Source organism: Oncorhynchus clarkii, chromosome 31 (assembly GCF_045791955.1).
Source record: "Oncorhynchus clarkii lewisi isolate Uvic-CL-2024 chromosome 31, UVic_Ocla_1.0, whole genome shotgun sequence".
Lineage (NCBI taxonomy): Eukaryota > Metazoa > Chordata > Actinopteri > Salmoniformes > Salmonidae > Oncorhynchus > Oncorhynchus clarkii.
This window is the reverse complement of record NC_092177.1, coordinates 29,986,867-30,012,407: the sequence shown is the minus strand read 5'-3', so window position 1 is coordinate 30,012,407 and position 25,541 is coordinate 29,986,867. Positions and strand designations below refer to the sequence as shown.

The following is a 25,541-nucleotide window of genomic DNA, read 5'->3' as shown; positions in this document are numbered from 1 at the left end:
AGGCATTTAGAAGATAAGTGTTTTCGTGGTCTGCAGCCACTACAAATAACACAAGGTGTTTTTGAATACAGGGTGTGATTTACAGTACCAGTCAAAAGTGTGGACACGTACTCATCCAAGGGTTTTTCTTTATTTTTACTTTTTTCTACATTGTAGAATAATAGTGAAGACATCAGAACTATGAAATAACACATATGGAATCATGTAGTAACCCAACAAGTGAAACAAATCAAAATATATTTTATATTTGAGATCCTTCAAAAATAACCACCCTTGATGACAGCTTTACACAGTCGTGGCATTCTCTAAACCAGCTTCATCTGGAAGGAGTTTCTACATATGCTGAGCACTTGTTGGCTGCTTTTCCTTCACTCTGCGGTCCAACTCATCCCAAACCACCTCAATTGGGTTGAGATCAGGTGATTTTGGAGGCCAGGTCATCTGACGCAGCACTCTATTACTCTCTGTCTTGGTCAAATAGCCCTTACACAGCCCGGAGGTGTGTTTTGGGTCATTGTCCTGTTGAAAAACAAATGATAGTCCCACTAAGCGCAAACCAGATGGGATGGCGTATTGCTGCAGAATGCTGTGGTAGCCATGCTGTTTAAGTGTGCCTTGAATTGTATATAAAGATCTGACAGTGTCACCAGCAAAGCACCATCACACCTCCTCCTCCATGCTTCATGGTGGGAACCACACATGCGGAGATCATCCGTTCACCTACTCTGCGTCTCACAAAGACATGGCGGTTGGAATAAATCAAATATTTGGATGCATCAGACAAAAGGAATGATTTCCACCGGTCTAATGTCAATTGCTCATGTTTCTTGGCCCAAGCAAGTCTCTTCTTCTTATTGGTGTCCTTCAGTAGTGGTTTCTTTGCAGCAATTTGACCATGAAGGCCTGATTCACACAGTCTCCTCTGAACAGTTGATGTTGAGATGTGTCTGTTACTTGAACTCTGTGAATCATTTATTTGGGCTGCAATTTCTGAGGCTGGTAAATGTAATGAATTTATCCTCTGCAGCAGAAGTAACTCTGGGTCTTCCTTTCCTGTGGCAGTCTTTGTGAGAGCCAGTTCCATCATAGCACTTGATGGGTTTTGCTATAGCACTTGAAGAAACTTTTAAAGTTCTTGAAATGTTCCGGATTGACTGACCTTCATGTCTTAAAGTAATGATGTACTGTCGTTTCTCTTTGCTTATTTGAGCTGTTCTTGCCGTAATATGGACTTGGTCTTTTATCAAATAGGGCTATCTTCTGTGCACCACTTCTACCTTGTCATAACACTATTAGGAATCAAGGTAAGACCCAAGTGCAGACTATGTGAAATAACAATGTTTATTGTAACAACAGGGGCAGGCAAACAACAGGTCAAGGCAGGCAGGGGTCAGTAATCCAGAGTAGGAGCAAGGTACAGGATGGCAGGCAGGCAGGCTCAGGGATGGGCAGAGTAGTCAGGCAGGCGGGTAAAGGGTCAGGACAGGCAAGGGTCAAAAACCAGGAGGATGAGAAAAAGAGTGGCTGGGAAAAGACAGGAGCTGACACGTCGAACACTGGTAAGCTTGACAAACAAAATGAACTGGCACAGACAGAAAACACAGGTATAAATACCCAGAGGATAAGTGGGGAAGATGGGCAGCAATATAGCGACGTGCCAGCGCTTCAGGCTTCACCTTCCTGGATACCGGTCGGTGCTGCGGAAACGAAGTGGCCCGGACCTTTGGTAAATATGCACATTCGGTTCCCTGGGCCTTTGGCAAATATGCTAATTGTTTTTCAGGAAAAAGATGTTAATGTTTTACAGTTACTCCAAATGGATTGAAGTTTTCCCCACCTCGAGTGATACATGGTGTATTGCTGTTGTTGTTTTGTTTTCTTTGTTTTTGTCAGGCTTCAATAACAAATCTCACCAGATTGTGTCTGCTGGATCGTCAGGATTTCTCCCTAAGGATTATCCCTCTGACTCCCTGACCCTGTAACTCTGCGATGAGATCGCCAAGATGATAGGGGAGTATAAAAAAATGGTTTCAACTGTGTGTTGTTATTCTCTTTGACATTGGTTTTAGAAAACTGTATTAAGAATATTGGTAGTAATAATAATTTGTCATACAGTAAATCATTTCTCTGGATTTACTCAATCAGGTAGTAGTAATAATTTGTCATATTGTAAATAATTTATCTGGATTTCCTGGTCTGTCCTCTCTCTGGGTTATTGGCGAAGGTGACCCCAGATGGTATCTAGATGCATGGAAGGGATCATTTGACCAAGAACAGTGTGAACCTCGACCGGCTTAAGTAATGGCGACAATGGCGTTCAGTATGGTCCTTCACCATTTCTACCGTGAGACCTGTGTCCAAGCCAGCAACCTGCACACAGTATCCAGTCGAAGCTATCAACTGCCTTTTCTCTCAAGCCTTTTCGCTCAGGAGTGCGACATGAGTCCACGTGGAGTGAGCATGGAGAGAGAGATCCTGTCCAAACTTGCGGGTGAACTGGTAGGAAAATAGACAAGACTTAATGGACTGTAAAGGACAGTGGCGGCTCAGGTGAGAGACATTATCAAGGGCCATCCACTTTGAACATGTGCAATGGGGAGGACAAACTGAAACACTATCTGAAGAATGAAATGAATAAATGCCAGAAGGATAAGTGCCCGGAGGAAGGGGGGTGGTCAACTGTGCCCGTAATTGATTTAGGCCTAACCCCCCAAAAATATTTGGGGTATCAGGTTGATTGTGGAGGTCTGCACACTGCAAAATGTATAGTAAGTTAGACTAAGAGTGCATTGAGATACCAATATGTCATTACCGGAAGTGATGAGAATAGTTAATGCTAGAAATATAAGATGAATATACTGTATGTAAATGTACATTCTGCCAGTATCGGCGTGTACTAAGTGGAGGGTCTTAAATTAAAGTGATAGAACCAACGTGAAGCACTAAGGACTGTCATTCTAAATTTGGGTTGGATAACTTATCAATAGTTCTAATTATGATTTGGAAAGGCGTGGCTTCTAGAGACAGAGCTGTGTCCCTAAATTATGAGGAGAGCCATCGGATTGTAGCAAGGTTGGTGTGAAACTGGTATTACTTGTGTCCTCTCTTTCTTCCCTGTGAAAGTCAATATGCATGTGCCCTAGACCAAATTCAAGTGGTCTCTAGAGACATAGAGGAAATTGGAAATGCTCAAAGAATTGCGTAAATTGGCTCTGCAAAACAGAGAGGCTCTTGACTATCTTTTAGCAGGTCAAGGGGGGCACTTGTGCAATAATTAGCAATGAAAGTTACATTTTTGTCCCAGATCACTCTTCTAATATGACTGATCTCGGCGAATACATTGCCGCTGTTGCTATGAATAATTCCCCACAACCAGAGTGGACGCCTGCGACTTGGTTGGAATCCCTGTTTGGAAGTTGGGGATCCCATGTTGCCAAATGGGCTGCAGCGTTTTTTTTTTCTTACATTGTCTAAACAATGTTACTTAACATGTTGTATATGTGTGCGTATTTTTGATGAATTCACATTCATTAATAGAAGTATAACCTTTATTATGATGATAATATTACCATACTAATTACATTGTATAACCCAGAATGAAGGGCCTGAAATGCCAGTCTGTCCTGAGCCGTCAGAGCCGCCAGTCTGTCCTGAGCCGTCAGTCAGCCAGGACCTGCCAGAGCCGTCAGTCAGCCAGGACCTGCCAGAGCCGTCAGCCAGCAAGGACCTGCCAGAGCCGTCAGCCAGCAAGGAGCTGCCAGAGCCGTCAGCCAGCCAGGAGCTGCCAGAGCCGTCAGTCAGCCAGGACCTGCCAGAGCCGTCAGCCAGCAAGGACCTGCCAGAGCCGTCAGCCAGCAAGGACCTGCCAGAGCTGTCAGCCAGCAAGGAGCTGCCAGAGCCGTCAGTCAGCCAGGACCTGCCAGAGCCGTCAGCCAGCAAGGACCTGCCAGAGCTGTCAGCCAGCCAGGAGCTGCCAGAGCCGTCAGCCAGCCAGGAGCTGCCAGAATCGTCAACCAGCCAGGAGTTGCCAGAGCCGTCAGCCAGCAAGGACCTGCCAGAGCCGTCAGCCAGCCAGGAGCTGCCAGAGCCGTCAGCCGCCAGAGCCGTCAGCCAGCCAGGAGCTGCCAGAGCCGCCAGCCAGCCAGGAGCTGCCAGAGCCGCCAGCCAGGAGCTGCCAGAGCCGTCAGCCAACCAGGAGCTGCCAGAGCCGTCAGCCAGCCAGGAGCTGCATGCCAGAGCCATCAGCCAGGAGCTGCCTGGCAGAGCCGTCAGCCAGCCAGGAGCCGTCAGCCAGTCTGGAGCCGTCAGCCAGTCCGGAGCCGCCCCTCAGTCCGGAGCCGCCCCTCTGTTCGGAGCCGCCCCTCTGTTCGGAGCCGCCCCTCTGTTCGGAGCCGCCCCTCAGTCCGGAGCTGCCCCTCAGTCCAGTGGGGCCTTTAATTAGGATCTTAGACCCTAGGTCGGAGGCGAGGGTCGGCCCTCTGAAGAGGCCCTTGAAGAGGGCAATGACTATGGTAGAGTGGGGTCTACGTCCCGCACCCGAGCCGCCGCCATGAAAGAGGCCCACCCTTGACCCTCCCCTTTAGATTAGGTTTTTGCGGTCGGAGTCCGCACCTTTGTGGGGGGGTACTGACACGCCCTGACCTGAGTATTCTTTGTTTTCTTTATATATTTTGGTTAGGTTAAGGTGTGACGAGGGTGGTATGTGTATTTTTGTTTCATCTAGGGTGTTTGTACTGTCTAGGGTTTTGTACTGTCTAGGGGTTTTGTAGATTTATGGGGTTGTTTCCATCTAGGTGTTTATGTAGGTCTATGGTTGCCGAGATTGGTTCTCAATTAGAGGCAGGTGTTTATCATTGTCTCTGATTGGGAACAATATTTAGGCAGCCATCTTCTTTGGGTATTTCGTGGGTCTGTGTTATGTTGCACGTTAGCACATTGTTTATATAGCGGTCACGTTCGTCTTATTAGTTTTGTTGTTTTTGTTTAAAGTGTTCATTAAATAAAGAAGAATGTGTTCTAACCACCTGCGCTTTGGTCTACTCCATACGACGATCGTGACATGCGCTGAATACAACTGTTAAATGCTTACTTACAAGCCCTTAACCAACAATGCAGTTCAAGAAATAGAGTAATGAAAATATTTACTAAATACACTAAAGTAAAAGATGAAATAAAAAGTAACTCAATAAAATAATAATAGCGAGGCTATATACAGGGGGTACTGGTACCGAGTGAATATGCGGGGGTATATGTTAGTCGAGGTAATTTGTACATGTAGGTAGGGGTAAAGTTTATGTTTGTCGAGGTAATTTGTACATGTCTGTAGTGGTAAAGTGACTATGCATAGATAATAAACAGTGAGTAGCAGCAGTGTATCAAAAAGGGGGGGGGGGGGGTGTCAATGTTAATGGGGGCCTGTTCGTCCCTCATTTTCCTGTAGTCCACGATCAGCTCCTTTGTCTTGCTGACATTGAGGGAGAGGTTGTTGTCACCACACTGCCAGGTCTCTGACCTCCCTATAGGCTGTCTCATTGTTGTCGGTGATCAGGCCTGCCATTGTTGTGTCATCAGCAAACTTAATGATGGTGTTGGAGTCGTAATTGGCCATGCAGCTGTGGGTGAACAGGGAGTATAGAAGAGGACTAAGCACGCACCCCTGATGGGCCCCAGTATTGAGGAAAAGCGTAGCAGATGTGTTGTTGCCAACCCTTACCACCTGGGGGCGGCCCGTCAGGAAGTCCAGGATCCAGTTGCAGAGGGAGGTGTTTAGTCCCAGAGTCCTTAGCTTAGTGATAAGCTTTGTGGGCTCTATGATGTTGAACGCTGAGCTGTAGTCAATGAACAGCATTCTCACATAGGTGTTATTTTTGTTCAGGTGGAAAAGGGCAGTGTGGAGTGCGATTGAGACTTCATCATCTGTGGATCTGTTGGTGCAGTATGCAAATTGTAGTGGGTCTAGGGTTTCTGGCATGATGGTTTTGATGTGAGCCATGACCAGCCTTTCAAAGCACTTCATGTCTACCGACGTGAGTGCTACGGGGCGGTAATCATTTAGGCAGGTTACAATCGCTTTCTTGGGCACAGGGACTATGGTAGTCTTTTTGAAACATGTAGGCATTACAGACTCGGTCAGTGAGAGGTTGAAAATGTCAGTGAAGACACTTGCCAGTTGGTCCGCAAGTTGCAAGTGTAGTGCCAAACACAGACCTGAGACAGAGCTTGTTCAGGATGTGCTGCCTGAAGTGGACACTGGTCTGATTTATGGACCTGATTAGGCTGATGGGAGGAGCTATAGCAGGATGGGCTCATTGTAATGGCTGGAATGGAATAAATGGAACGAAGTCAAACATGTGGTTTCCTTATGTTTGATCTGTTTGATACTGTTCCATTGACTGCATTCAAGCCGTTAGAATGAGCCCGTCCTCCTAAAGTGCCTTCCACCAGCCTCCTCTCCTATAGACAGGCTGACCCATGAAAAAAATTATGTGTCATGGCTACAAGAGCATTGTTGTACAAGTGCAGTTTCTAGACACCTGAAGGAGGCCACTGATTCCCCAGGCCAACCAAAATAGCCATGTTTTTTTTTATTTTTATTTGGTATGCTTTGTGGCTGCAATCAATGTATTGTTGTGGACACAAGTTCAAATCCAGGGAATATGTCAAACTTCAACTATGCCTTTCTCAATATGATACCCCACCAGCACAACGTGTACTTTATTATAAACAAAAAACGAAGGACCATTGTTTAGGTTTCTTTGCCATATGAGACTTTGTAGTCAAATTATGTAAATCATGTTTGGATAAAAAAATAATGTTTCTTTCATGGAATGTAATTGATTGACCACTATAGATTTGTCATAGAAATCAAGTGTAGACATGTCAAGGAACGCATTTGGTCCATCATTTACGTTTATGTTGTTGGTGACCCACGCTTTGGTGCTATGCCAACAGTGTGCAAAGGATAGATAAAATGCTAGTAACATACATTCACCACAGGATGGCACTCCATGCATTTCTAAAACTGGCAGGCGAACCATAAATCACACGGGTGGTGGTTAAACAGTGTATAAAAACAAATACAGATCCTAAATACCATTTAAAATATGGAATCCAATTATAATATGAAATAAGTATTGCCTAAATGAGCAGCTGACGACGGATCAGCTCCTAGAGAGATATTACCATCTACGCTTGCAAATATTGAGGCGGCTTATTATAATGCTTAGTAACCAATGAAAATGAACTAAATCACCAATTTGGCACATCATTGGGTACGCATTATATTTTCATTGGATTTGGCACATCATTGGGTAAGCATTATAATAATACACTTTAAAATGTGCAACGTAGGCGGTAATATCTCTCTAGGAGCTGATCCGTCGTCAGTATTGTGAAATAATTCAAACGTTAAGGCAAATGTTGAATGGAGAAAGCTGATCCGAGAGCAGCGTCCCCTTTGTTTTGATCCTTTCAGTATCGACACATGTTCCAACTATGCAGTTAGCGACTGTTCTCTCTGCGTGGTGTTTTGGGAAAGATGCATCATTAAACCACTGGTAAACCTACATTTCTTCACTATCGGGAAAACCGGCCCTGATTTGAACTCAATGTTACCGTCCAATAATCACATTACTTTCATATCACTGACTAAGCAGAGACGCGGCTGGATTTGGGGTGTGTAGCCTATGACGTCATTCACCAGACAAGGACAGGGTTATGAAACAGCAGCGCAGTCAGGAATGGATTCCGGCGCATGCCCCCAGTGGTGATGAGTAATCTGCTAAAACCATGTAATCCATCTGCACGATATGTTCTTTGACATTGGTTTTACACCAGTTAAGGGCAAATCAAACCAGTTTCACCTTTTGAAAAATGTGATCAGTAAATAATCACACTGCAAACCTGAAAACAGACTAATATTGTGAGTAATTGTAATACTGGCCTTTGTCCCTTTTTATTTTAATGACATCTTTCAAATTGGGATATAGAAAATGTACAAATCAGTCCAAAGGTGTGGCACTGAAAGGGTGCTAGTCTGAGCTCTCTCCTATGACCTCAAATGGATGTCTGCTTAATGACTCACGTGGACACAGCATAAACCTGCCTGAATGCCACAGCCCCACTACTAAGTGACTCACTAATGCCTCCTAATTCAGTTGTAATGATGCAGAGGTGGAAAGGACATGCTGAAACATTAAAGTTACCAGCCAAAGTTGTAGGTTGATCACCTGTCCAGACCATTTCTGGCGTGAAACTGACGCAATGGTTAGTGCTATCTGGAATCCTTGGGATGTCCCTACTCTAACCCAGGGGTGTCAAATTCATTCCATAGAGGGCCTAGAGTCTGAGAGTTATGTTTTCCTTTCAATTAAAACTGGCAACCAGGTGAGGGGATTTCATTACTTCATTAATTACAAGGGAGGAGTGAAAACCCACAGACACTTGGCCCTCCATGGAATGAGTTTGACACATGCCCTAACCTAACCATTTTAAATGTCAACTGGCTCAGGATGTCCCAAGGATCCCAAATAGCAAAGACCCTGATGCAAAGGATTACTTCCTAAAAGTCCCACGCAGGAGTTAGGAAGATTACAGATACTTCATACCCTGCTGGGTAAATCACATGTAATCTGAGGCATCATGAGCTAAATTAAGGGTGTCTGCCATTGAAGAGCATCCTAGACACAATATACCTACAGAGTTCGTGACAGACCTACTTCAGAAGTTGACCGTCTCCTCTACGCTAGTGAAGGTATCCCAAGGACAGGGATTATGACCTAATATATTGCAGCCAGCACTGATGTAACCGTGTCGTTGATACAAAAAGGGAAAGGAGCATCTGTACTCTTCTTGATGACATGAGTTTGGATAGGCACCAATTGGTCTTCACACCTGCTCCTATCACATATCTGGAAGAATCTCAGCCACATCAAGACTTCAAACATGTCTGCACCCACTGATTTCATTTCCTAGTAGTGCTTTATTCCATTCAGGTTTGCCACATCTTGTCTGAAGGGAAAATGGAGTTTGCAATATGATCCAGTGAATTAACACTGCAGAGAAACAATGTGGATTGGCACCCAAACTCACAGGTTAAACAATAAAACGGACAACTTTGAGCAGGGTTGTTATTTTGGTTAATCTACACAGTTGGCCACACGTTATGGTCCAGCATCTCACTAGTTCTGAGTCAGAAGAGGCTTGATGGGAGATAAAGGATGTTTAGAAGCCTGAAGTAATCCACCTCACCAGGTAATCCTAGATTCCTCAGCACCGGATGCCACTTAGTTTACAAATGAGTCAATTGCATTCAAAGACTCATTTTGATTAGGTAAAAACTTAAACCACTGACTTGTCATAAAACCCTGACTGCAAAATGTTCTTTCAGGTCGCCAGCGTTTGGAGCCTTATCACCAGTTTGTATAGATTACACCGAGCCAGTCCAAGTTCGTCAGCTGACTTTGGCAGGAGTCCAACAACAACCGGCGAGGACAACCCAGAGATTAAGGTTACACCTCCAGGAATAAGACACCAGCTGGCTCTCAAGAGAAACCACACTGAAGGGAAGCCAGGAGAATCACTACACACCATTCAGGGTTACAGACAGGCTACCTCCAGACACAAAGTAAAAAGTTAATTGTAGGTTCATTCAGTAGGTTGCCTTTATTGTTACAGTATTGACAACAAAAAAAAAACAGACCAAATCTGGATGAAACAGGTTGATATTTAAAGATCTGGCTTAGTTACCTTTGTTTTATGGGAATGACATTCTGGTGAGGGGGCAAACAAAACAAACATTGGGCCAATTAAAAAGTGCAGAACCGATTTTCCCAGTACAACTAGCACCGACATACTAGTTGGTCCCTATAAACAAGGTGGAATTTGACCGTCCTTCCAACTGTACAAGATATGTTACAGTTTAAACATCTCACAACATTTATGGTGGACATAAAAACAGTTTAGAGGACCTTTTTCAACTCATCGTACAAAACTAGCACGAAGGCACCACCCATGCCTCGGAGAACGTTGGACCAGGCTCCTTTGAAGAAGGCCTTGCCACCCTCATCCCTCGCGATCTTCTTCCAGCAGTCAATGGTGCCAGTGTACATGATGTCACCTGCAAAACACATGGAAAATAGGTCATACCTCTGCCGAATGTATGAATGGTACGCACAAGATGTAGCTCAATGTTGTGGATAGCGTGACTGAATACACAACATAACAAAACTGACAAGTGTTCAAAAGTTCACAATTACCTCCTTTGCGCCCAGACTGCATCATCATGCGACGACGGACGGTATCAAAGGGGTAGGATGTAAGACCAGCGACTGCAGTCACCGACTGCGCGATGGCCCAGCTGACAAGGATGCTGGCGTTCTTTGGATCTGGCAGCATGCCTACAGAGAAAAAACAAGAGGATTAAAGTAGGCTCTAACATTCTTTGAAACAGACACTCGCAGATCCTCTACTCAAATATGATGATTGAGGCCTGTGCTCAGAGCAGCCCATGGACTCACCCTTGGCTGTGTCATAGACGCCAAAGTAAGAAGCTCTGTAGATGATGATGCCCTGGACAGACACAGAGAATCCCTGGTACAGGCCCTTCAGACCGTCAGCCTTGTAGATCTTCTTCAAGCAGTCACCCAGGCCATTGAACTCACGCCCAGCACCGGCCTTACCGACATCAGCAGCCAGTCGGGTTCTGGCGAAGTCGAGGGGGTACACAAAACACAGGGAGGTGGCTCCAGCAGCACCGCCAGAGGCCAGGTTACCAGCGAAGTACCTCCAGAACTGTTTCTTGTCCACGCCATCCAGGAAGATTTGCTTGTATTTGTCCTTGAATGCAAAGTTGAGGGCCTGGGTGGGGAAGTATCTGATGACGTTGGCCAAGTTCCCTCTCCAGAATGACAGGAAGCCCTGCTCCTTGGGGATACGGACGACGCAATCCATGATGCCCTTGTACTGCTTGTCAACGGTGATCTGTTTACTAGCATGTTGCACCTGTAATCAAAAAGACAAATCAAAATCCCACTCCTGCTTATACTATACATTTACGAAATATAAAACATTTAAAGAGAAAAGGAAACTGTTTAATGTCAAATATGTCAAAAAGGCTTAGCTATATGGGGAGTTCAACACGTTGTGTGCCCTTCAATCATTGCACAATGTTCTTAGCAAACTAAATAAACAAAGACAAGTAGCCAACACCCCTGATGATGCTTCTCATGGTAATGAACATGGGCAAACAAAATGTTTTGTCACATGCACCAGAGCCGCAGCTAAATGTGTTTTACAGGGTCACCCCTGGAGCAAATGAGGTTTAAGTGCATTGCTCAAGGGCACGCCAGATCTTTCACCGGCTCGGGTTTTAGAAGAAGCGACTTTCCGATTACTGGTTCAACACTAACCGCTTGGCTACCTGCCACCTCTAGGGCAAGCTCCAATCAAATTCCCTCGGGCAACATTGTGGTTACCGGTACATGGATAGAAGTTGCTAAAATCAAGAAACTAGTCAGCACCAATCACATCTCGCCTTTCAACATTCACAATGCAGAAGGACCCGCCTCCGCACGAGTTTGGTGCTCGCTAGGCCTCAGTTCACACAGGATGAAGCCTCCGTTTGTTGCGACCTTGGCAATTTCTAGGGCCTAGTAACTACCAGCTGCGCCATATTTGATGACAATGGGCAAGGACACAAATTTGAGTTGTAGGGATGACAATGATCATAAAACGAACACGGTGTCTTTTACAAGTCAACGTAACTTCCATGGTTGCAAAATAGTCCTTAGCAACAAGCAAGCGTCAAGCTAGTTAGGCCAAATACCAAGACACCGGTTTACTACTGAACTGACAGTCTCAAGTGATCTCACCGCACGCGAAGAGGGACCAAAATGGAAAGGTAACTCGCATCTTCGCAACGCACCAATGTCATTAGCCAAGTTAACGTTAGGAGCTCGCCAACTAGTTAACTTAATGTCAATGTCACTAATAACATTAACGTTTGATATATTATTATAACTGACAATTGATACATCTGTTTGATGTAAATGGGTATTGCATTGTATTTCAAAGGAGACGGTGATCTTGAGAGAAACTGCAGAGTCAAGGGCTAACATCAGTACATTACATTTCTGAAAAGCCAGTCAAACTCACCTGAAGAAGCAGCTTGATTCTTTCAATAGGAGCTACAGCTGTTTTGGAGATGGCAGCGGAAATACCACCAGCCAAGAAGTCCTTGCCGAACGAGATGACGGTCTCATTCATTTTCGTTTGTTATCGAGGACGTTGTTACACGGAAACCTTCCCGTTCAACAAAAGGACTGCTGGGGTATACCGGCTCAGTCGAAATGGCCGATCCATTTAGTTGAGAGAGGATTTAATACCACTGTGTTCGCGAGACAAAACGGGAGCTGGAAGACGGCATGCCATTGGTGCGCTAGTGGATTTAGTAGGCGGAAACCTATTTTAATGATTGTACCCTCGCCTGAAAGATTTGTCCGGTCTTCGTGAATTTGAATTAAACTGCTCCAAAGTATTTCAAAATAAACATTTAATATCATTCATGAAAATTTGACCTATAATAATACACGTGATAAAAGTTGTATCCAAATTTTAAAATATTACTTTTTATTTTCATGTCATTCAATAGGTTCTAGGTGCAGTACGCCTATATGGTTGATGGGGAGTGAATAACACTCATCAAACCTTGCTTATGCCTTACCAACTTTAGGTTGAGTTCTGGACCCAAGGTCATGTGAAAAGCATGGCAGCTTGGAGCAGCTGAAACTCCTGTCTACTATGTGTTAATCATCAGCTGTGAGAGCCAGAGGACACTTAGATACAGGGGGAAAAGGTCATCCCATTCACTACCAGGTTAAAATGTCCTTGACTCTGCAGTTCCTCAAAATTCATTTTAGATAAAATGCCATGGTCAAGCAGATCTGATATGTTATATGACATTGACACAACTTATCTTACAGTCATACAAAGTGACAATGATAGTCAGTCCTGTAATCAAACTTCCTTGTGACAAAAAAAACAAACATCAGCTCCTCAAATATCCATTACATCTTTTGGGAAAATGAAATGCTGCTGTCTACAGGCTTACTGTAATACGGTGGTGGGGTCAGCTCGCACTGGGGGAACAGTAGCTGATCAGGTTAGTCACCGGCCTTGGGTATTCTCTGTAGAGTGCACCTCTTAGAGCCTTTGAGATAGAAATCCTGAAGGAGAGAACCACATGTGTATACCCATTCTGTAATCAACATTTCCATCAGAGACATTCTTCTGAATGTAGTGTCCTGCCAAATATGATACTGAGGGAGATATTGCTCCATTAATTTCCTTTGTATAAGTGTAACGGATGTGAAAAGGCTAGCTAGTTAGCGGTGGTGCGCGCTAAATAGCGTTTCAATCAGTGACGTCTCTTGCTCTGCAAGGGCTGCAGCTTTTGTGGAGCGATGGGTAACGATGCTTCGTGGGTGACTGTTGTTGATGTGTGCAGAGGGTCCCTGGTTCGCGCCCGGGTATGGGCGAGGGGACTGTCTAAAGTTATACTGTTACATAAGTACAAATGGAATTTGTGTTGTCATCCATACATTGTCAACCCATGTTCAGGAGAGCCACACCACCTTGCTTAGCAAAGGAATTTATTTGTCCATTACAATGACTGTTCAAGTAAAATTTACTTCAATGATTCTGAATCATCTCAATCTAAAATAATTAATTATACATTTGCATAGTTTCATCCATCAAATGTATTACATACCGTATACACGTAATCTTAAAGGGGAATGGAAACACTTTAGGAGTTAGTTACAGTGAACTGGCATTCTAAAGCCTAGTGTTTCCTTTCCCCTTTAATTCTCAGTGACACTGAAGTGCTTCAGTTACAATTTTATTGCTAGGATCACAACGATACAGTATGTGCTATGAAAGTTAGCAACTGATTAATGGCTTCGACTCAGATACCTGTGTGAATAATTACATAACTACCTATCATAATTTAAACAGTCATCAAAATAAGCCCTATAATCAATAAAGGAAACCTTAAGGCACATAAATATGATATACCCAAGTCTGTTAAAATAGTCATTACTACATTACAAATATAATGGAAAAAAAGCATTCATTTGCTTTGTAAGATAATTCCATTTTATAAACAGGTTTGTGCTTTGTGTTCCTCTTCATGGCCATTACTTAAGGCCAAGACCATTGTTAGAACCAGGTCAGCGCCGTAACATTTAAAAATGGTAATTTAGCAGACGCTGTTATCAAGAGCAATTAGGGTTACGTGCCAAGCTCAATGGCACATCAGCAGCTCAGCGATTCAAACCAGCAACCTTTCGCTTACTGTCCCAAAGCTCTTAGCCTCTAGGCTACCTGCAGCCCATAAGCATGAATAAACTGTAGTAATAACACAGAACTGTCAAAAAACTATCATAAAAAAAATACTTTAAACTCTGAATGAGGAATTGATGAACAAACAGTTAAAGTTTTTTCCCATGTGTTAAGTATAGAAGTGCAATTCTTATGATTGCATTGCAACTTTCAAATAATCAATGGATCTACCTCTGATTCTGAAATGGTTGCTAATACACAAACACAAAGCTGTAAAAGACCTGACATCAACCAAATAGTCATCTTCAAAGCATTGAAGCATTCCAACAAATATTCCTGACTCCTTTCCATCATCATTCAGACACTTTCCTGTACTAATGATCATCCCTTTCAGAAATCTTTTTGATCCACCAGTTTTACCAGCGACTTCCTTGCTGTGACTGAAAACTCCTATTCTTCAGGTACCGTTTCACCTCTTCTACCTCAGTGGGGCCCATGCTCTGGTCCACTCCTGGTGCCAACTTATAGCTCAATGGAGACACAATGTACCCGTTGCGGTACAGACAGACCTGCTTGCACATCTCAAAGCAGCTGAAGAGAAGCCCAAAGTAAGGGACAATCTAAGGAGGAAAAACAGGGAAGATGTCAGTGGGCTCAATAGCTTTTGAAGTATCTCTGTATAAAATATGAAGAGGTAGGTTAGAATCTGCCCTGGTAGTAGGGCCTGGTTGTAATTATCTTGTCCACAATTTCATTGTTAGACTGTTCATGTGAGGAGATTTTACACCAGTAAACCAAACAACTTCACTGCCATCGTGAAAAGCCATTTGGAGATGAAAAATGAGCGCAGTGCATTCCGTTCCAGAAACAGTCCCGCGGCAGCCAACTTGTAATATCCCGTTTGTGAATTACCCACAAAGCATCTCTCCCTCGGTTTGATATAGGTGTGTCGGCTGTATATTACCATCTCTACAGCAGATGGGACAGAGGAGGACTAGTAGAGGGGTGAGGGTTAGAGCACAATAAATCAGTACGATAATAGGCTAATGGAAAAATAAATAATGGGAACATGACTTAGGTTGTCATACCTTGATCATGTTGGCTGTGATGCCACTCCACAGTGTCAGGATGCCCTTGTTTCTGATCACCTGCCTGAAGCAGTCCAGCATTCCAGTGAAGTGGACATCGGCCCCACCGTAATGCGGGAGCCGAGGATTCTGGGCCTGGCAATAAACGAGGACAAAAATTCCTGATTAGAGGAGTTATGACACTTCATTATGTAATGAGAGCGTTTTACAGTTAGACCAGTTACGTGGAAAGTGACCCAGGAGAGCACCAATATAAATACATTTAGGATCAATAAATGACAGATATTTGGAACCAACTCATAAAAGGGTCAGTGCTATCCGGAATCTTTGGGACATCCCTACCCCTTTAACTTAACCATTTTAGATGTAAACTTCAATTGAAGTTGACATTGAAAATGGTATGGGTAAGGTTTATGGTACGGATGTCCCAAGGATCCCAGATAGCACTGACCTTCATAAAAGTGTGTGTGTGTGTGTGATCCAAGTAGTAAGAGACTATGGAATGAATGGAATTATTCCATGAATGGAAATTTCTCAAATGTTTGATAATTGCGCAAACTGACCAGGGATCTGTGCTAAGGGACATTTGTAACTTGGATGTCACATGACTCAATATTTTGATATAAGCAAATGAACTGAGCAAATGTGGGTGTGGTCTCAGGCAGTATTCTCACCGGATGTCCATATCTGCACATCCCAAAAACAAAATGTTCTCTCGCTTTGTCAAGCATTAACCACTTAACTGGCTCCGCATTGGATGCATTCTCATTGTAGAGGGCACTCCAATCCAAGAGAAGAACCTTCCCCCAAAGACAACACAGTCCCAGTCCCAGGGCCTTTACAGATGTCAAATTCTGAGTTTGTTAAGGAAATGCTATACTGGCTGCTGAGTGAAACAATAACTGCATCCATGCCTCAAGCAAACTCCTTTAAAAACATTCTCGCTTATGGGTTGTGTTATGTTTCTACTTGACACTTCTTATTTTGCCCTAATCATCAGATAGACTTCTATGCAACATGTGAATAGAAATGATTTGTGGCTGAAGCGTTAGATTCATTTGAATACATGTAGTTGTGTTGGTTCTGTATGTCTGAAACTAGGCAGAGGGGATTAAAGAGAGGTTCAGTTTGTTTTATTGGCTTCTCAATTAGGAGTGTGCTTGTCCACTGTGTGATAGCTACCAGCTATATTTAGAGAACGTATCTATATTGCAGGCAGACCCTGAACAGTGTTTACATTCTCAGCTGCCGGAGCACCTTGAGGTCACTAATAACACGTTGATGAAAACGGATGTAGTATTCTGTCCTTCATAAAAGTCCTACTGAACCCTCTTATACATAGAGAGAAGGCCACGCGAGGAGAGACATTAACTTATACTTGTGCTCAAACTATGGTAACTTACATTTCAATAACTATTGTAAGTTATTGTTTATAAAGTGTACAAAGAAACTGTCTTCCTAATCTTATCTTAGAAACTTTGAAAGTGTAGTTATATTTTTGGGATCATTTCTAAGCTTCTATGTTGCATTTTGTTTATAAAGTTTTTAAAAACAGATGCACTCAAGGGCTATTTTTTTAAGGACAAGTGTTTTACTAACCAGTATGTACCGGTAAGAGGTACCAGTACAAATGTGTACAAATCCGCCACCTTATGGACAAATGTGGTATTACCAATCTGGTTACATAAAATGGCCCTTACCTGCATTTTCCTTTTCACAGTTTCAAAGGGGTAGGAGAAGGTTTGAGCTATTCCTGCCGCTAAGCAGCCATTTATGAAGTTCTGTAGTGGTGTGAACCGGAATTGGGGCTCCCGCCACAGCTTATCCAAGTTGACGTAGACTGCATAGCAACCAATGGAGAAGGGAAACGCACCTGTAGAAGAATAGATCCAGTTGCTAGCCATGCCCCATAGAACAACCTAAATAAACTCTTGAAACAAATATTATTTGTTTGGCTGTTCCAAATGTAAAAACAATGAAAACTCAAAATGTTGTAAGAGGGGCAAAGGGTGTTTCACAAGTAAGCAGACTCCGGACACTTTATATAGTTATACCAGCGTTTCCCAAACTAAAAAGCTTGAGGAGTTGATTATTTGAATCAGTTCTGTAGTACTAGGACAAAAAAAAAAAAAAACGTACACCCCAGGGGTTAAGGTCCCCAGGACCGATTTTGGGAAACGTTGAGTTATACTGAATCATTGTGTGGGAACATCTTTCTCCACATTTCTGTAGTATACAGACATGTGTACCTAGGACTGTGAGAGAGAATCCACTGTAGAGTGTTCGAAGGCCTTCGGTCTGGTATATCTTGGAGAGCGTGTGGACCACCCCCCTGTATGTGGGCTCTCTGCAGTTCTGAGCTATGAGGCGAGTCTCTGCCACCTCCAGAGGGTACGTGGCCAGTGCAGCACTTACACCAGCTAGCCCACCAGACAAAATTGCCCTCCACTGAGAGATGTAGCCCAATTCATCCATGTGGAGGTGGACGATACTGGAAAGCCAAAAAAACAGAGGTCAATGTTTTGGTTCTAAATCATTTTTATCTTGAAAATGTATTTACTTTAATCAATGCTTGTGATGCAGGTAGAGCCAGTGAATATATGTATGATTATGGCTTTATGTTTATCAATATGATACTTCCAGAAATTATAGAAATAAGTAACTGTGTTACATAACTGTAACAGAGCATCCATTTCAAGAACAACTTTAATCTTTCATTGAGAGTAAACATACTATGCAAATATCACATTCTCCAATGAGAATCCACCATAACACAGAATATTAAAGACGTTCTCTAGCGATTTGTGAACATTTGCTATTGAAAAGCGATATTCCAAGTATAAATACAGTAATATACACACTTAAGGGTAAAAACTAGTTCTGAGCTCCACCCTTGTGCCATGTCATATGTGCCTTTTGTTAACACCTGATTTACTGAACCTCTACAGGATTGGTGGGTCCCCCACGGGACGGTTGAGCTAACTTAAGCTAATGTGATTAGCATAATGTTGTAAGCAACAAGAAAATTTCCCAGGACAAAAACATATCTGATATGGGCAGAAAGCTTACATTTTTGATAATCTAACTGCACTGTCCAATTTACAGTAGCTATTACAGTGAACAAATACCATGCCATTGTTTGAGGAGAGTACACAGTTAGGAACTTGAAAAGTTATTCATAAACCAATTAGGCACATTTGGGCAGTCTTGATACAAAATTTTGAACAGACATGGTTCATTGGATCAGTCTAAAACGTTGCACACACTGCTGCCATTTAGTGGCCAAAATCTAAATTGTGACCTGGCCTGGAATAATACATTATGGCTTCCCTTGGTATTATCTTTTACCAGTTCTAATGTGTTATATTCTACTACATTAATTTCACATTACCACAAACTTCAGTGTTTCCTTTCAAATGGAATCAAGAATATGCATATCCTTGCTTTAGGTCCTGAGCTACAGGCAGTTAGATTTGGGTATGTCAAGTGGAATGGTCAAGTGGGATTACACAACTAAAACCAGCGTGTTTTTCTCTGAAGTGACACCATAGTTGGCTGAGTTTTCAGAACCATCTGATTAGTCAAGAATAGAAGGAATCTAAAAACAGCAGAAGTGAGTTGGATTTAATAACTATAATGCTCCACGGTGGATCAACAATAATACCGGTTCACAGATGTGTTAATTTCAAACTATGTCTAGCTAAGTAATCATATAATCTATCGGTCTTTGCAAATACAGAACCAGCCTAAAGTTGACACCTACTCATTCAAGGGTTTTTATTTGTACTATTTTCTACATTGTAGAATAATAATGAAGACATCAAAACTATGAAATAACACATATAGAATCATGTACTAACCCCAAAAAGTGTTAAACATATCAAAATATATTTAATATTCTTCAAAATAGCCACCCTTTGCCTTGACAGCTCTGCACACTTGGCACTCTCAACCAGCTTCACCTGGAATGCTTTTCCAACAGTCTTGAAGAGGTTCCCACATATGCTGAGTACTTGTTGGATGCTTTTCCTTCACTCTGCGGTCCAACTCAACCCAAACCATCTCAATTGGGTTGAGGGACTGTGGAGGCCAGGTCATCTGACGCAGCATTCCACCACTCTCCTTCTTGGAGAAATAGCCCTTACACAGCCTGGAGGTGTGTTTTGGGTCATTGTCCTGTTGAAAAACAAATGATGGTCCCACGAAGCACTTACCAGGTGGGATGGCGTATCACTGCAGAATGCTGTGGTAGCCATGCTGGTTAAATGTGCCTTGAATTCTAAATAAATAACTGACGGTGTGGCGGTGCTTTGCTGGTAACACTATCATACCTCCTCCTCCATGCTTCACAGTGGGAACCACACATGCAGAGATCATCCGTACACCTACTCTGCGTCCCAAAGACATGGTGGTTGGAACCAAAAATCTCAAATTTGTACTCATCAGACCAAAGGACAGATTTCCACCAGTCTAATGTCCATTGCTCATGTTTCTTGGCCCAAGCAAGTCTCTTCTTATTTGTGCCCCTTAGTAGTGGTGAATCAGACCATGAAGTCCTGATTCACACAGTCTCCTCTGAACAGTTGATGTTGAGATGTCTGTGACTACCTCATGAAGCTAGTTGAGAGAATGCCAAGTGTGCAAAGCTGCCATTAAGGCAGAGTGTGGCTACTTTGAAGAATCTCAAATATATTTTCATTTGTTCAACACTTTGGTTACTACATGATTCCATGTGTTATTTCATAGTTGAGGTCTTCTGTATTATTCTACAATGTAGAATATAGTAAAAATAAAGAAAAACCCTGGAATGAGTAGGTGTCCAAACTTTTGACTGGTACTGCATGCAAACCCAGTAAAATGACGCGCTCTTTGTCCCAAGCCCTTATCAGCCTGGTTGATTAATGTTAGCTAGATATCATGGTAATTACACTGATTTCAGTTACAATTTCTATAAGGATTTCACATGATCAGACACTTAAAAAAAAAAAAAAAAATTTAAGGTGGAGGCTGTCCCACAAATCAATGGTTGTGCGAAGTTGCTGGATATTGGATGGGAACTGGAATATGCTATAAACACGTCAATCCAGAGCATCCCAAACTTGCTCAATGGGTGACATGTCTGGTGAGTTTGCAGGCCATGGAAGAACTGGGACATTTTCAGCTGATAAATTCTTTAAAAATGACATTGGAGGCAGCTTATGGTAGAGAAATGAACATTCAATTCTCTGGTAACAGCTCTAGGGGACATTCCTGCATTCGGCATGCCAATTGCACAAAACTTGACACATGTGGCATTGTGTTCTGTGACAAAACTGCACATTTTAGAGTGGCCTTTTATGATCATGCTGTATAATCAGCTTCTTGATTTGCCACACCTGTCAGGCAGATGGATTATCTTGGCAAGAGAGAAATGCTCACTACCAGGGTTGTAAACTAATTTGTGCACAATATTTGAGAAAAATAAGCTTTTTGTGAGTATAGAAAATGTTGCTCATGAAACCAACACTTTACATGTTGCATTTATATTTTTGTTCAGTATACTGCAGGGCAGCCAATTTTTGAAGAAAGCTTGGAGTGAGATTTGATAAGTGAACTTTATTGCCCCCTGACACAATTCCTAGACCAGGGACTTTTATTTTATTTTTTTACTTTACTGTTTTAAAGCAAATTTCCTGCAATTCTATGTATTCTGACATGGCTTAGGCTATGACCAGGGTGGAAAAGTAGGTGTATCATGATGCTTTGAACATTAAATGAACACTCAAAGTAGACCGCTTTGTTACATCAAGATTTTGGAGGAATGAAATGTAAAGTATGCTAATATTTTTTAGGTGGTTTGACACTTTATACATACAGTAATGAAATGAGATTGGCAAATGCTAGAAACAGGGATTGATCTCTGTTGTCAGGTGGAAGAAAGCTGTATGAGACACGTGCCAGGGGACTGTCACCACTATACCAAGGCTCTGCACAGGACATATTAATGGTTGATGGCAGATGGTAACCAAACTATAGATTGCAGTCGTCTTGTCCATAGACTGCTTTCGAGGTAAGGGCACAAACACTTTGTAATTTGGGTGGAATCCTTTTTAAAATAGTTCTGGAAGAAATTTTCTTGTTATAAACATTTCTCAAGATCACCCAACCTTCAAGAAAAATCTAATCAAATCAATATTCAGGTGGTTTATGCCTACTATAGTAGTTGAAGATCTTTGCTATCATTTTACTCTACATAGACAACATGATGCATTTGAGTTGTGAATCCCCCTACCATTTCTGCTTTGCATATGCATAATACTAAAAATGTCAAGTTATATTTAATTCCTGTAGCATTTAATATCCAATGGCCTTTGTATGATTTAGTCAAAACTGTCCATTAATGCATTTTTGAAGCGATATCCTCATAATTAATTTTCAAAGAAACAAGTAGGGATATCAGATTTCAAATGTGGTTATGCTGGCAAAAATAGGGAAGAAATGGAATAATAAATTAAGTGTGGGAAATAAGAGCCATGTTCTTGCTGACAAGCACAGTAATTACCCTATATTTTATCCCTTTGTTAAGAATGAGAATTGTTCCACTGATCAGAACTCTACCCAAATTGTTTTATTTATTGTACCCCCTCTATAATAAAATGTACACATTTAGGTTTACAATCTAACAAAATTATTTCCATAGTTACAAATCAGGTCACCCTACCAAACGTCCCTGCTAAAACATGCTGTAGGTCTGTCTGCTGCTTTTTCGTTGTCACAGCCTAAATGCCAATCACCAAACAAGGGGACTAATGGGTGGATTATGGTGGATTAAATCGACTTTAGAACATGCTGTCAAAAGGCTGTATTCTGCAATAGGGGCGGGAGTAATAGCAACCTAATTTTGCTGACAACATTGTTCATAAAACAACGCTACCGAATTTGACATTATTATAAACTCAGTGGAAAACGTTCTCTCCATTCAACTCCACTCTAATCTTATTTTGAGGGGCGTTTCTTTAAAACGCGAATCCAATCCCCTTTATCCTTCACATAACTAGACCAATCATATGCTTCAATGTTCCGCGGCAAAACAGGACATTGAGATTCCATTCGTGATTTTAAATTGTAGGCGCTCGGATTTCAAAACGATTTGGAGCACAGTTGAAAGTTAAAGCGCTGACAACACAATGGACTAATAAAAGCTGTACATTTCAATGCGTAAGATAAAGTGTGCCGTAAGAGGATCAAATGCGTGTGTCTCAGCTAGTTCTAACGCAGGGGTGGGCAACTCTAGTCCTCAGGGCCTGATTGGTGTCCTACTTTTTCTCCACCCCTAGCAAACACAGCTGAATAATCAAGTCCTAAAACTGAAGATACTGATTGTTTGAGTCAGGTGTGTTGGCTGGGGGAAAAACTGACACCAATCGGGCCCCTGAGGACTGGAATTGCCTACACCTGCTCTAACGTTATAGATAGTTGTCTAAAATAAACGTATCATAACTCAGAAACACTCATTCATTATTTACTCACTGTTTGTATGTTGCCAAATGGACGGCGCTGTAAGGAAACAGGCGGAGACAGGAGACGAGGTTTCCCTTCCAAAATCCCCGTAGGCCTTCATTCTGGTAGACGACAAGAAAGCTGTGCAGAAAGCCTTTTTTACAGTGAAATGTGCCTACTTGACTCTTGATTTTCACCAACTCCAGAGGCGACGTGACAGTTTTACTGAAAACTCCAGCAAAACCAACGCACATAAAGCCCTGAGAACGTGTCAGTCTGTCATCTGGTTTAACTGTTGCCATTACTCTAGCTCTGTATGTAACCGACTTCCCCAGCCGATTCTACTATCTCATCCGTAGATTGTCTGTAGGACCAGCAGCACCGCTTGTTTATCTTAGGCCAACTGAAAACAAGACCCAGTGGCACCGTCATCCGCAATTCTGATTCCTGTCACGTTGGTCTGAGGGGAGGCGGTACTGAGGGTTTTGTCTAGAAGGGATAAAGCTTTGTTAAATTGGACTTTTCATATCAGGTTAATGAGAGTTTACGCAGAAGGTTAGGAGAATTAAGTTACGATTAGTAAAAGGTGTGGTGTTAACTAAAATGCAAAAAAACAAACATACTTTTTACATCACATTTGACAAAAGCTGTATTCTGTCTCGCAACCAGACATGGCCGATACTGAATGCACTGGGCAGGCGTGGGGACATCAAGGTTCTCTTCCAGGAAAAAGCTTGTCCTCTGGTGGCTATTTAGTGTATTAACGTTTTATTTATTTTTTATTTAATCAGCTAGGCAAGACAAACAAATGTACCTCGAAGTAAAGCGTTTGATATGACGACCTGCACATGCGCAGTTTGGCGCGTGACGAACGTTAGACCCGATGACGTGTTTCTACGCATGAGTTTCGCTCGCCAACATTGCCATGACATCGCCTACAAGCGTGATGGGGGATTTATATTGTAGAAGCAGTTTTAGCTTATGTTCAAACTGTACTGTCTTTGACTTTACTATATTGTATAATGAAAAAAAGGTACGAGCACCTAGTAGTTAGGTCATAGGCCTATTTATAAATTATTAACTTATGTTACAGCCTCCTATGCATGAGTAATGACCCCAATTGCCTCAAAAAGATATGTCAAGCTAAGAGGTTCATAGATTTAACTATATTCTTAATAATAATTCAAGGATGTTTTGTGTTTATTGAAATTAGCCACAAACTCCATTGTTCACCGGATACAAATAGTAAAATGAAGTCGTTCAGCTTCCACCAATGATCTGTTATTACAAGCATTACACTTATTGTAAAGACCACTAGGGGGTAGTCTAAGCCCAGTAACTTTATGCAGTGGTAAATCTAAATCAAATCAAATCCATTTTTTTTGTCGCATACACATATTTAGCAGATGTTATTGCGGAAATGCTTGTGTTCCTAGCTCTAACAGTGCAGTAATATCTAACAATACACAACAATACACACAAATCTTAAAAGTAAAATTATGGAATTAAGAAATATAGAAATGTTAGGACGATCGATGTCGGAGTCCGGAGTATAATTTTTTTAATTAAAATAATAATCATATATACATATATACAAATATACAGTACCAGTCAAAAGTTTGGACACACCTACTCATTCAGGAATTATTATTTGGGTTTAGGTAGGAATGCATTGAATTAAGGGTGAAAAGGGATTCAAATGTGAATGACATACGTTGTCATATTTATTTTGAAACATTTATAAATTAGCCATACATGTATCCCCTCCTCTCATCAATTCCTTCTCTCCTATCTTGTAGTTCCTTTCCTGTTAAGGCCCATGTTTGTTTTCTGCCTGTGTCTGCCTGCTTGGAGCACCTCCCTCCCCTGCTGGGCTGACAACCTCAGCTGCCTGTGAAGAGCCACCTCCTGTCTGTGGCCACTTGGCTCATTCACAAAGGCTACTGGAATAACAGAGCCCTCCAGAGGAAATGACAGCCTGTTCAAAAGAGGTTTCTCCCCCCTTCTCGATCCTCCTCGCTCTGGGGCTTCACCGGGGGTCGGGGAGGGTGTGGGTGGGTGGGTGAGGTTTTACCACTAAATGCTGAGCTACTGATCTTGATGAAAATGGGGGAAAAGAGGATTGGCCTAGATTATAAATGATCAATTAATTAAAATGTTTCACTCGTTCATATTTCTATGGAAACTTTGTAGACTTAAATATAATTTATCATATTAGGTCAGTAACCGATAACAAGTCACCAAAGGCATTTCTAAAGTTAACACAACACTTTTTATATCTACATGCAGTAAATGCCTTTGAAAGAGATAGGAGTCAGGCTTAAAGTAATTGAACACTCTAATAACGTCTAGGCGTGTGAAGGCGCTCGGTTTCAGAAGACTCCTCTTAACTCTGTCACCGTTCTCAAATTGAAGAATGTCAGAGTGGGAATGAGAATTTTCCCTGGTTGCAAGAGCAATAAAAGACCCAGTGTTTTCTTTGAAAGTGCTAGGAAAGACCCCTTTGATCTCACTGTCATATGCATACGGTTCCTAATACAAGATAATGAGCTGGACAGCTTGAAAGATAGGTGGTGTGAAGTGTGCACGTGTGTGTGCTGCATCTTATCAGTTAGTGCCTGAGCGATTTAACAA

The 25,541-nt window shown here is 42.3% G+C and overlaps 2 protein-coding genes across 2 annotated transcripts; both read right to left on the bottom strand.

Moving 5' to 3' along the window:
* Positions 1 to 9,637: 9,637 nt before the first annotated feature.
* Positions 9,638 to 12,809, bottom strand: LOC139390504 (ADP/ATP translocase 2-like). The gene is made up of 4 exons (XM_071137647.1): positions 12,154 to 12,809; positions 10,518 to 11,001; positions 10,257 to 10,397; positions 9,638 to 10,117 (listed from the first exon to the last, which is right to left on the bottom strand). Exons 1-4 carry the CDS (start codon positions 12,262 to 12,264, stop codon positions 9,960 to 9,962), a joined length of 894 nt encoding a protein of 297 aa, XP_070993748.1. The 5' UTR covers positions 12,265 to 12,809; the 3' UTR covers positions 9,638 to 9,959.
* An 823-nt stretch (positions 12,810 to 13,632) lies between these two features.
* LOC139390503 (solute carrier family 25 member 43-like) lies at positions 13,633 to 23,751 on the bottom strand. The gene is made up of 6 exons (XM_071137646.1): positions 23,531 to 23,751; positions 22,938 to 23,396; positions 17,678 to 17,919; positions 17,129 to 17,301; positions 15,429 to 15,563; positions 13,633 to 14,960 (listed from the first exon to the last, which is right to left on the bottom strand). Exons 2-6 carry the CDS (start codon positions 23,207 to 23,209, stop codon positions 14,757 to 14,759), a joined length of 1,026 nt encoding a protein of 341 aa, XP_070993747.1. The 5' UTR covers positions 23,210 to 23,396; positions 23,531 to 23,751; the 3' UTR covers positions 13,633 to 14,756.
* Positions 23,752 to 25,541: the final 1,790 nt, after the last annotated feature.

Excerpts from the sequence above, each read along its gene's own strand:
- LOC139390504 (XM_071137647.1), bottom strand. The coding sequence starts at position 12,264 with ATGAATGAGACCGTCATCTCGTTCGGCAAGGACTTCTTGGCTGGTGGT. Across the intron at positions 11,002-12,153 it reads GAATCAAGCTGCTTCTTCAG|GTGCAACATGCTAGTAAACA; the intron begins GTGAGTTTGACT and ends TTTTGATTACAG. Across the intron at positions 10,118-10,256 it reads GCAGTCTGGGCGCAAAGGAG|GTGACATCATGTACACTGGC; the intron begins GTAATTGTGAAC and ends TGTGTTTTGCAG.
- LOC139390503 (XM_071137646.1), bottom strand. The coding sequence starts at position 23,209 with ATGGCAACAGTTAAACCAGATGACAGACTGACACGTTCTCAGGGCTTT. Across the intron at positions 15,564-17,128 it reads CTGTGAAAAGGAAAATGCAG|GCCCAGAATCCTCGGCTCCC; the intron begins GTAAGGGCCATT and ends GTTTATTGCCAG. Across the intron at positions 14,961-15,428 it reads TCACAGCCAACATGATCAAG|ATTGTCCCTTACTTTGGGCT; the intron begins GTATGACAACCT and ends TTTCCTCCTTAG.